At 40.1% G+C, this 12,769-nt stretch overlaps 1 protein-coding gene across 1 annotated transcript in view; it reads right to left on the bottom strand.

Annotated features, from left to right (window-relative positions):
* The window catches only part of LOC126354560 (mitochondrial dimethyladenosine transferase 1), a 43,448-nt gene that overhangs the window by 18,590 nt on the left and 12,089 nt on the right, over positions 1 to 12,769 (bottom strand). Inside the window, exon 2 of the mRNA XM_050004303.1 lies at positions 10,479 to 10,675. Within this exon, the coding sequence (XP_049860260.1) occupies positions 10,479 to 10,675 (197 nt within the window). The remainder of the gene's footprint in view (positions 1 to 10,478; positions 10,676 to 12,769) is intronic.

Below are 12,769 nucleotides of genomic sequence, written 5' to 3'. Positions count from 1 at the left end.
TGTAACTGTAAGTGCATTACGTCAGAGTTACACAACTCTGAACATGGGCAAATTGATTGTGCTCATATGGTGGGTGCTCCTGTAACCATGGCAGCCAAAGTGTCTGGTGTTTCAAGCGGTACTGTACCAAAATATAAAATACAATACAAGGAAAAAAAAAAGAAGTCTCCAGTAAGTCACAACATGGATGAAAGTGTGTGTGCTGAGTGATTGTGACAGACAGTCATTGAAGAAGAAGGTGATGAAAAGTAAGGGGATGAAAGCTGCAAGGACCACTGCCGGACTGAATGTTGCACTTGCAGACCATGCCGACATCAAAAGTGAGCTCTGTAATCTGCAGGGTGAGCTGGAATTCCACAACCACTTATCAGTGATGCAAATCCTTCTAACATGAAAATTTGGTGCCAAAGCCATAAAACGTGTACTGCGGAGCACAAGAAGAAAGTTAATCAGATGTGTAGTGGTTCATACTTCTGGTCAAGATTCAAACATGAGGTGGGTTTGGTGGTAGTTTAGATGGCCATATCATGGTATTCTGCAAGGCCACATTACTGCCAAGGATTGTGTGATCATTTTGGCTGATAAGGCCCTCCCATGATACAATGTTTGTTTCACAATGATGATGCAGTGTTACAAGGAAATGGGCTGTATTCACAGCCTGCATTGTCCTGGTTTTGTGAGCACAAAGATGAATTGTCATATCTCCTCTGGCCACCATAGTCACCAGACCTGGACCCTTTGTGGTCTACTTTGGAGAGAAGGGTGCATGATCACTACCACATTCATCATCGTTATCTGTACTTGTCACTGTATCATACAGAATCTGTATTTATCCATTCCCAGATTACTGGAAGCTGTTTAAAATGCTAACAGTTTTCCAACACTGTACGAGGCATTGCAATGTGTTGTGTTTTCAATGTTTCCATATTTTTGTCCACACCTTGTATATCGTACAGTCATTCCCAAGTGTGTCACATTTTTATCAGGCTAGTGGAAAGTGTGGTACTCATTTTTCTTGTATGCTTGTTTGCGATGAATTTAACAGTAGTATGTTAGTGAGTAAATTCGTAATATGACATTCGTGGTAGCTTTTCTTCAAAACTAATCTAAATATTTGAAACGTCACACCTGCAGAAAATGGTGAAAGTTGCTATGTCCAATATAAGGATGGATTTGTATCAAAGTCAAAAATTTTGGATGCCTATCTGCATATGCACATGGTTTAAAAAAAAAAAAAGAAAAGAAAGAAAGAAAGAAAGAAAGAAAGGCTTGTCAACTACATACAATAACACTGGCCTCTTTTATTGTTATTCTTCAGTTTTGTCCTGTCCTCATGAGACTAGGTTAGCAAATACACTGACTACGAAGTAGGGAGGGGTTCCCGGATTTAATTGAATACATAGGACAGATAGTGGGACATGGAGTTAACATGGAGAGAGCAAATCATTTCTGGGGATTACAGGAATGGTACTGGTAAGGGAGTAGTGAATGTCGGGAGCTGTTTCTGGGATATGAGAGTTCATTGGTAGTTTTTAGGGGTATTGATAATCATTGTAACAGAGTTCTTGTTGGCATATGTAAAGAATTTATTGTTGATGGGCCAAGAGTTGAATCGGATTCTTTTCTTTCAAATAAGTATTTCGGGAAAAGGGAGGGTCAGCATTTAGTGGTAAACCATAGTACCTATAAATTATTCTACCAAGGTTCCCACTAACACTGTTCGGAGTAGCAAAACATCATTAAGTGCATTTTGGGGAAGATTAAGACATGTTGTTCTGCTTTGCAAGCTCATTTAGATGAGTAGGGCTGGCAGAAGCTTGCTAGATAGTTATTGTTCCCTCCCTCCTCCCCCCCCCCCCTCTCTTCCCGCATTTTTCAGGTGGGGTTGGGGGTGGGGCAGCAGAGTACAGTTTTAGGTATTTAAATTCTTCTGATCTTTCTGTTAATTTGATATAGTTTATGCCAGACAGAATGTACATTTATTTTTATCTTCATATAAGTTGATTTTTGTGGTAGGAAAATACAAATACAAATACTGGTAAATAACTACTTCACACCCGGAAACTTCATGCCTATACCACACAACTATCACCATCACTATAGTGTGTTTAAAATTAGTTGCAACTTTTGATGTTTGGCTCACCAGTGGGGACATGAAGCCATTGTCCGGCTTTCCCTACCACGCCATCAGCAGTTCGCTTGGTAAAGTGCCCCTGTTGCCACACTGTGGATAAATAGTACCATGTGGTGTCACACTTTAGAGGCACCTATGTCCATTAGCTCTCATAGTAAAGTAATATTTTCTGGCACTGAAGTGTTTTACAGTCATCAGGTGTTGTGAACAAGTATTTCATGTTGACGCTGCACCAATAAAAACAGTGCAGCATGGCTGAACACGAGATTCGAAATAAAAGTGGTCATCCAAGAACAGGATTATCAGCTGTGAAGATAACGCTCTGCTACAAAAAATTCCTCCAAATTCGACAAAGCAACGTACAATGTGCAATACCACTTGGTTGTGATGGATAAAGCTCCAGCAATGCAGTGGAGGAAAGAAGCTATTTTTCTCTGGGTACAATTAAATGTTTGATTGGATAAAGTAGAACTTACTGTATTTACTCGAATATAAGCCGCACTTGAATCTAAGCCGCACTTGAATCTAAGCCGCATCTGAAAAATGAGACTCGAAATCAAGGGAAAAAAATTTTCCCGAATCTAACCCGCACCTGAAATTTGAGACTCGAAATTCAAGGGGAGAGAAAAGTTTTAGGCCGCATCTCCAAATCGAAACAAAGTTGGTCCATTGTAATATGAGAAACAATTTAGGTCGATTGAATGACGATGCAGCTACAGTACTTTGGTTTGAGTCGTAAGCTTAGCAGTTAAGCTTTACCAGGTAGCCATTGCTATGCGTCAGGCACTCCATCTGTATTTATACGGTTGCCCTTCCTTTTTCACATGCTTCGTCTGGTTTGAATTGATTGCTTATTTTCCTTCAATCTGATAAACTCAGTTTTCTTTGTTATAGGTGTTTACGTCACTCTAAGATGAAAATGCATTACTGTACTGTGTCATGCATTGTTTGTTGCATTCTGATAGTGCGTGTTTACGGCCTTCCGCCGCTCGCAGCATGGCTTGCTATGTGCGCGCTACCGCCGCTTACAATTTAAAAAAAAAGAGAGGAATCGTCTCATTAGCGAAACAATGGCAAGAGACTGCTGTTTGTTGTTACTTACACTGCTGCTTTCTTTGATAATGATCAACAAGAACCATATAATAGACTGCGTATGATAGATGTTCTGAACGAGAGTTTAGCGAAAAATTTTCTCCGTTTGAAAATCTTTGCAGACACCTCTTTAGTAAATTACATTCTACATAGAAATTAGTCATCTTAGATTTAAAAATCTAGTCAATTGCCATGCTTCATTTCTGACTGCATCACTATTAAGCATAAGAATAATACGAATATAAACATGACATGATATGTATATTCTTCCGAGTTTGCTGTCGTCTCACTCTAGTTTCGTGGTTTATTAGGCAGACAGGATTTAAATGAGATAGCAGCGAACACGTAACAATACATGGAAAAATGTCCATATTCGTATTATTCTTATGGTGACGAGAATACTGCAAGTGATTCACAATTTATAAAAGTTCCTATTAGCAACCATCTCTTCTCGCAGATAGGAAAAAATTCAGGATGTAGCATTGGCCATATTGACAAACATACCATACAGTCTTGCCAGTCGGGTTTTCGTAGTACATTGAAATGCTGCTACATTCGAAGATGAACAATACGGAATTCGTATTTACTTCGTTGGATAATGTACGAAAATGCAGTGGTCGAAACTCGAGGCGGAGAAAAACGCTCATCTCCCACCTTTTTTAAAAAAAAATTATTTACTGACACAGAGATTTTGGCGCCAGTATTTATCTACAAAGCATGCCTGTGTAGAGCTACATATATTCGACAGCAGAAGTAAGTTGTGGCGGCACCCACCAACAATTTTCAGAACTTCCGCTAGCTTTGTACTCAATAATAAGCCGCAGGCGGTTTTTTGGATTACAAAAACCGGAAAAGAAGTGCGGCTTAGATTCGAGTAAATATGGTAGCTTGTGTAAGGAGAAGTTAATGGAACTTCAAGTACTGTACAAGCCAAAAACTCCAAGCTACCAGGTCGCCTAATAAGCTAGTTCTAAGGGCGTAGTTTTATCAGGCTTCCTCCATATCATCCTCATTTAGACCTGACTGAGAATATATGGGCCTATGTAAAAACTGAAAAGTAATGTGGCAAAAACAAGAAATTTACACTCAGTGAAGTTGAAATGCCAACGAAAGAAGTTACTGCAACAATTACATCACAGGAATGGTCCCAAGTTGTCAGCCACAGCAGAATGATTCTTGAAGGACTGTGTCGAGTTTTGAGTAATATGTCACTTTTGTTGCTGTGTTAGCAAGTGCCTTTTTTTCTTTTTCTCTCTCTTTTTTTAACACAGCAGAGTTAAAAGATATACATCTCACTACCATTCTATTGCAGTTGAAACATTGACAGAAACAGCATTTTATTAAACTAGCAAAAGAGGGTGAGACACATCATTAGTTATGAGAAAGCCCATTCTCAGTATAGAAATAAATGTGCACCTTCATTTACATTGTTGCAAAACCCACAGCAGTTTTCATTTCACAGGCTACTGTAAAAACATCTGTAGTTGCTTGAATACCACAGTTGATGTGGAAGTTTTGCATATCAATCATATGACAAAATACTCTGCTCTTTGCGTGCTATCATTTGCAAAAATCTTGTTTTGATATCTCAGACTGAAGATTTATGAATACTTGTTTCTGGCTTTTTCACTGGCGTGTGCATTCATGACGAAAACCTTTACACACATTCCATTTTCTGAACAGTGGAGATAGATAGTGATGTCCTCTGAGGTTTAATGAATAATTCAATATGTTATCTAAATTTTATATGCAGCAATGTATGACGACTTAAAACACACCAAATGCAAATTCGTAGCGATCTCTATTTTTCACTACAAACTTTAAGAATTTCTCGCAGTAGTTTAACTAATACTGAAATATCACAATAACTAATACCATTAACGAAAAAATAGGTAATTCGTCACGAATCTGATGCATGAAGATATAAGGTGTGTGAGACTCACAATTTATTACTATATAGTTTCTCTAAAATTGTTTGAGAAAGATTGCAGATTGGCCAGCTTACGGACCTGACAAGTTGCGCACCGAGCAGGCCTGCCTGACTCATTCAGCACATGTTGGCAACTACACTTTCCTCCACTCAATCCATACTGAAATGTCAAAGAGTTGCAACTAATTTTAAACACACTATAGCATGAATACTTGTCGCAGCACCATATGGTACCCTACATCCAGCATATGACACTCACTGATGATTAGATCGACTATAGCCACCATACTGTGTCAATGTCAATTATTATTTTTACCCACTGTTCCAAAGAGTTACAGACATTTTATGACCAGGTGATTTATCTGATAATTGGACTAGTGTTACAGTGCCTATGTGTCTCTCAAATGAGGGGCACGCGCTATCACTTTGACAAATGGCACTACATGTTTCTAGTCAGCTACTGTCCAGTGTATGTTGTTGCCCATTGAATGGACCCATAAAATTACAGACTAACATAAAATAACATCAGTTTGCTGCAGAATTCTTGAGCATATTCAAAGTTCAAATATAATAAATTTACTTGAGACAGAAAAGCTTCTTTCCAAAAATACAATGGATCTAGACAGCATTGCCAGTGTGAAACTCTGCTTGCTCTTTTCTGTGTTGACGTCCTGCAAATCATGGATGAAGAGCAACAGGCAGATTCCATATTCCCATATTTCTGGAAAGTGTTTCACAGTGCCAACTGCAGACTGTTAATGCAGATCTGAGCACTTGGAATTGGTTCTCCGATACATGAGTGGGGAAAAGACTTGTAAAGTAATGGTACACAGCATGTTGCCCTTAACGGCAAAGTATTCATGAGAGGGAAGGGTATCATCAATGGTGCCCCAGAGCAGTGTGGCAACAATCAGTTAATGGTTGCTGATGATGCTGTAATGTACGGGAAAACAACATCATTTGACTGTCAGAGAATACAGGATGACATTTATAGAATTTCTATTTGGTTTGACTAAAGACTCTATATGTAGAAAAATATAAGGTAAATATAATAGAGGGAAACATTCCACGTGGGAAAAATATATCTAAAAACAAATACGATGTAACTTAGCAAACTAAAGCGTTGGTATGTTGATAGAGACACTAACAAACACAAAATTCAAGCTTTCGCAATCCACAGTTGCTTCATAAGGAAAGAGGGAAGGAGAGGAAAGACAAAACGATGTGGGTTTTAAGGGAGAGGGTAAGGAGTCGTTCCAATCCCGGGAGCAGAAAGACTTACCTTAGGGGGGAAACACACACACACACACACACACACACACACACACACACACACACACACCTGCACATATACAGACACAAGCAGACATACGTAAGGGCAAAGAGAATGGGCAGAGATGTCAGTCAAGGCGGAAGTAAAGAGGCAAAGATGTTGTTGAATGACAGGTGAGGTATGAATGGCTGCAACTTGAAATTAGCGGAGGTTGAGGCCTGGTGGGTAACGGGAAGAGAGGATATATTGAAGGGCAAGTTCCCATCTCCGGAGTCCTGATAGGTTGGTGTTAGTGGGAGTTATCCAGATAACCCGGACAGTGTAACACTGTGCCAAGATGTGCTGGCCATGCACCAAGGCATGTTTAGCCACAGGGTGATCCTCATTACCAACAAACACGGTCTGCCTGTGTCCGTACATGCGAATGGACAGTTTGTTGCTGGTCATTCCCACATAGAAAGCTTCACAGTGTACGCAGGTCAGTTGGTAAATCACGTGGGTGCTTTCACATGTGGCTCTGCCTTTGATCGTGTACACCTTCCAGGTTACAGGACTGGAATAGGTGGTGGTGGGAGGGTGCATGGGACAGGTTTTACACTGGGGGGGGGGGGGGGGGGGCGGTTACAAGGTTAGGAGCCAGAGGGTAAGGAAGGTGGTTTGGGGATTTCATAGGGATGAACCAAGAGGTTACGAAGGTTAGGTGGATGGCGGAAAGACACTCTTGGTGGAGTGGGGAGGATTTCATGAAGGATGGATCTCATTTCGGGGCAGGATTTTAGGAAGTCGTATCCCTGCTGGAGAGCCACATTCAGAGTCTGATCCAGACCCGGGAAGTATCCTGTCACAAGTGGGGCACTTTTGGGGTTCTTCTGTGAGAGGTTCTGGGTTTGAGGGAATGAGGAAGTGGCTCTGGTTATCTGCTTCTGTACCAGGTCGGGAGGGTAGTTGCGGGATGCGAAAGCTGTTTTCAGGTTGTTGGTGTAATGGTTCAGGTATTCAGGACTGGAGCAGATTCGTTTGCCATGAAGACCTAGGCTGTAGGGAAGGGACCATTTGATATGGAATGGGTGGCAGCTGTCATAATGGAGGTAATGTTGCTTGTTGGTGGGTTTGATGTGGACGGATGTGTGAAGCTGGCCATAGGACAGATGGAGGTCAACGTCAAGGAAAGTGGCATGGGATTTGGAGTAGGACCAGGTGAGTCTGAGGGAATCAAAGGAGTTGAAGTTGGAGAGGAAATTCTGGAGTTGTTCTTCACTGTGAGTCCAGATAATGAAGGTGTCATCAATAAATCTGTACCAAACTTTAGGTTGGCAGGCCTGGGTAACCAAGAAGGCTTCCTCTAAGCAACCCTTAAATAGGTTGACGTACGAGGGGGCCATCCTTGCTATTCCCTTTAATTGTTGGTATGTCTGGCCTTAGAAAGTGAAGAAGTTGTGAGTCAGCACGAAGCAGGCTAAGGTAATGAGGAAAAAGGTTTTAGGTAGGGTGGCAGGTGATCGGCATGAAATGAAGTGCTCCATCACAGCAAGGCCCAGGACATGCGGAATATTTGTGTATAAGGAAGTGGCATCAATGGTTACAAGGATGGTTTCCGGGGGTAACAGTGTCTTTGATGAAGGATGGCAGACTGCATGTAATGGGTTGAAGGTGTTGATCTACGTAGGCAGAGATACATTCTGTGGGGGCTTGGTAACCAGCTACAATGGGGCGGCTGGAATGATTGGGTTTGTGAATTTTAGGAAGTAGGTAGAAGGTAGGGGTGCGGGGTGTCGGTGGGGTCAGGAGGTTGATGGAGTCAGGTGAAAGGTTTTGTAGGGGGCTTAAGGTTCTGAGGATTCCTTGAGGCTCCGCCCGGACATCAGGAATGGGATTACCTTGGCAAACTTTGTATGTAGTGTTGTCTGAAAGCTAACGCAGTCCCTCAGCCACATACTCCTGACGATCAAGTACCACGGTCGTGGAACCCTTGTCAGGCGGAAGAATGACGATGGATCGGTCAGCCTTCAGATCATGGATAGCCTGGTCTTCAGCTGTGGTGATGTTGGGAGTAGGATTAAGGTTTTACAAGAAGGATTGAGAGGCAAGACTAGAAGTGAGAAATTCCTGGAAGGTTTGGAGAGGGTGATTTTGAGGAAGAGGAGGTGGGTCCCGCTGTGACGGAGGACACAACTGTTCCAGGCAGGGTTCAATTTGGATAGTGTCTTGGGGAGTTGGATCGTAAGGAGTAGGATTAGGATTATTTTTCTTTGTGCCAAAGTGATATTTCCTGCAGAGAGTACGAGTGTAGGACAGTAAATCTTTGACGAGGGCTGTTTGGTTGAATCTGGGAGTAGAGCTGAAGGTGAGGCCTTTGAATAGGACAGAGGTTTCGGATTGGGAGAGAGGTTTGGAGAAAAGGTTAACTACTGAATTAGGATAATAAGGTAATGGACATAAGCACGAAAAACAACCCTCTAATGGTGAAATACAGTGTTAGTGGTTTGTGATACCTGACACTATCACTTTGTCTAACAAGCACGTACAGTCGCTAGCAGGGAAAGCAAATAGTCAACTTTGGTTAAGTAGGAAAGTTCTAGGAACATTTAGCTTATCTACAAAGGAGATGATGTACAGGACACTAGCGCATCCCATTTTTCAGTACTGCATGTGTGTCTGGGATCCCCCTCCTCCCCCCCCCCCCCCCCCTCAGGTCTGATTAAAGGAAGATATCAGAGCAATTCACAGGTTTGTTGCTAGATTTTTTACAACACATGAGTACTATGGAAATGCTCACGAACTCAAGTGAGAATTCCTGGAGGGAAGGTGATGACCTTTATGTGAAACACTACTGCGAAAATTCAGAAAACTGATATTTGTGGCTGACTGCAGAATGATTCTACATTTTGTATATGGCCCATGGGCCATGAAGACAAGATAACAGAAATTAGGGCTCATAGAGAAGCATACAGACAGCATTTACCTCTTGCTCCATCTGCATGTGGGAAATTTACAGTAATGACTGTTGGTGGTACAAGGTACCTTCCATTACACACCGTGGGCTGGATTGTGGAGTATGCACGTAGATGTAGATGATGACATGCAGCTGTGTGTGTCCACATGAGTAATGGCCTTTTGTAGGGTACCCAATTCCAAATGTCCACTGCATATAGATCATTTTACAATCTTTGCTAAGAAACTGATTGAGACGGACCAGCACTCAGTGACAGCAGCAATTCCTGCCTAGTTTGAAACTGATTGTCACTGACAATGTGCGTTTCAGCCTCAATTGGTTTGGATATTTTTTGCAACCAATGTTCTTATTACCTGTACCTGACTGTAAATGATATAAAATTTCTTGCAAGCTCATTAGACATTCACACTGACACACCAACAGGAAACTACAATATTGTCAAAGATATGTCTAAATACAACAGCTCCTTTCTGCCACTCTGTTGTGTCTCTACATTGAACCATGTAAACGCACTGACTCCATATGATCAACTGGCAGACATACACAAATTCAATGACGTGGCTTACTTCAGCAGTGGGGAGTGTCACAAACACATGGTACCAGTTCTACATCGTCTACAGCACACCAAAGCGGGCAGTCTGCACTTTTAAGAGAGTGGTTAGTATTTTGTCCAGTGAGTGTATCTACAATTTGGGAATGTGGTGGTGGGTACTGTGGTTTTTAGGAGTTTTATCATACATGACATATTGAAATTAGTCAAGTTGCTTGTTTTCAAACATTTTATTAAGCCATGCACCAAAGCTAAACCCCAGCCAATGAAAGAAAAAACACTATTTCCACTGTAAGCAGCAAATTCTTTAAAATCCAAGGCTCACGGAATTGGAGAAGCATATGACTAGCGTGCATGAAAGTGTTGTGCACTAATTCTGAGTGAGTGATGAATCCACTACTGTCCATTACCGAAATAACAATCTAATTGCAAATCTATTCCACCACTGAAAACATAGCTCATATCCTTCACTGATCTGTATAAATTAAATTCCGAATTATAATTCACTATGTCACAAACCACTTCATACTTCAAACTATAGCTCACCTAACAGAAATATCATGCAGCCATTTAATAATAAGAGGTGTTGAAACATTAAAAGGCAGGTTTCCAATTAAATGAATATTGGGTGGTGAATCTTCCCACATCACCTTGGTTGCTTCTGGGAACAATTTATCCATTCTGACGCTAAGAATGTCACCATAGATTATTTCCACTCTTCCACCAGTTGCTTCAGCCAACAACTGTAACAAAACAAAAAAAATGCCTATCAGCATATAATAAAGACAACTTATTTTGCAAAATCTGTCATATGCAACTACCCCAATTCTAACAATCAAAGAGAGAAAATTGTGACTAAAAAAGAATGTCAATAAATTTTGCATACTCAGTTTTCACCCATGTCTTCATATTTAACTACTGCACAGAACATATCAAAAATTTTGTTATCACTCAGCTCATCTTCATAACAGGACATTCTACCTCATCAGACCATTTAGCTAGCAATATCTTTGAAGTCAGTACCGCCATTAGACTGTTTTTTATTTGCAGTGTTACATTTACAAGATCATGATTTCGGCTTCAAAGAGCCATTATCAAGTGTATTAAGTGTTATATAGTGCCTAAATGGCACTTTGAAGCCGAAATCATGATCGTGTAGTATAACACTGCAAATAAAAAACAGTCTAATGTCGGTACTGACTTATGAAGGAACTAACAGTTCTGAAAGCTAGGTGTAGTTTTTCTATTTTTAAATGCATGTATTGACAGTACTTGGCATTGCACTAAGTGAAGGTAAGTACCTGTCTACCACTCTGTCTCCTCCTAATTTTACGATTTCATCAAAAGTTTTTTATAGCTCATATTTAAACATAACTACCCCAATACCAATTTAAGAGCTAACTGATATCAAATTACACAACGGTGAGATATAGATGTCTAACTGAATCTGAGAGATTCAGATTTTACATAATTTACAACATTCTGCAGTTTCACTTTTTTCTTTTGTACCATACGAAAAACATCTTACAGAAATATAATTTCTTTTAAACACTCTTGTACCATGTCCTACAAAGGGTTAACAACTATTACATGAGGTAAATATGTGTCATAGTTAAGGAGAAATGTGATCCAAAATTGTTCATTATAATTTTATTTGTCCACATCACATTATAAATAAGCAATGTGATAACAGGATATTAACAGATTATTTTTTTATACAAATTTTCACCACACAGTGACTGCAGTTTACATAACCACAATACAGTAACTGTGCTTTGATTAACAGTGTGGCACAAAATAAAACTATGTATTCTGCAAATCTACACAGCTGACATTATTATTGCTTCTATGAACGAATATTGTCATCTGATACGGAAGGAAAGACACTGGCAAAGAAAATATCAGCAGCATGTTATGCCGTTAGGGTCCTATCATAACTGTGTACAGCCAGTGGATAAACCAGGGTGATTGATACCACTTACGGCTTTGACGAATGACATCACACAAACAAAGCCCCAACACGTAACATGAACATGATTTTAGGATGATGAAACAGAGTTGTACAAATTCTTAATAATAAATATTGAAGCTAATGGTACTACTGCAAGAAAGTGGAGCTTTGAGATGGGGAGAAACTAACATCTAGTTTAACAACTGCAAAATCACATTATAGGTAAAACATACAAAATGTAAGAATGAAACAAAGAATAGTTTAAAAAAAGCAAAAATTGCACAATAACAGCCAACAAACTAACTGGTGTCAAACATTATTTTATCTATATAGCTCAACTTTAAAACTCAACACTACAACAAATGGTCAAGAATTATGTTCAACACCAGTCATCAGCTTTCGCTAGCAATGTAATGTTAACAGTTGCTGTAATGTTACTTTTTCGTACATATATTTACAGTTTCGTTGTTAGTTATTGAAGCCAATGAATATAAAGGAAAAAAATAGAAAAAAAAGGACAGATTGTGGTGGCAGATTGATCCGTCGCTTTGCCCAAGGTCTAGGTTTGGTTGTAAGGTGGCAGTTTTGTTGAGAGTTGGCAAAGTCAATGAATGTAATATTGTAAAAACCTTGCCGAGGTGACAGAGTGATCTGTAGCTGAGGCCACTGGAAAAGTCTACAATAACATTATGTTACAACTGGCATATTGTTTATGGCATTTGTCGCATATTTCCTACTTCACTGGTCAAAGCTGTCGACTCACATAAAACATTCCTCTAGATACTACTACAAAAAATGCTAAAACAAATGGCACCGCAATAAGCAAGATTGATACACAATGCAAAGAAGAAAAAAAATGAAAACTAATGTAAGATGGAACTGACAA

The sequence above is a fragment of the Schistocerca gregaria genome, chromosome 3 (genome assembly GCF_023897955.1).
Source record: "Schistocerca gregaria isolate iqSchGreg1 chromosome 3, iqSchGreg1.2, whole genome shotgun sequence".
Classification (NCBI taxonomy): domain Eukaryota; kingdom Metazoa; phylum Arthropoda; class Insecta; order Orthoptera; family Acrididae; genus Schistocerca; species Schistocerca gregaria.
This window is presented reverse-complemented; position numbering and strand designations above follow the sequence as displayed.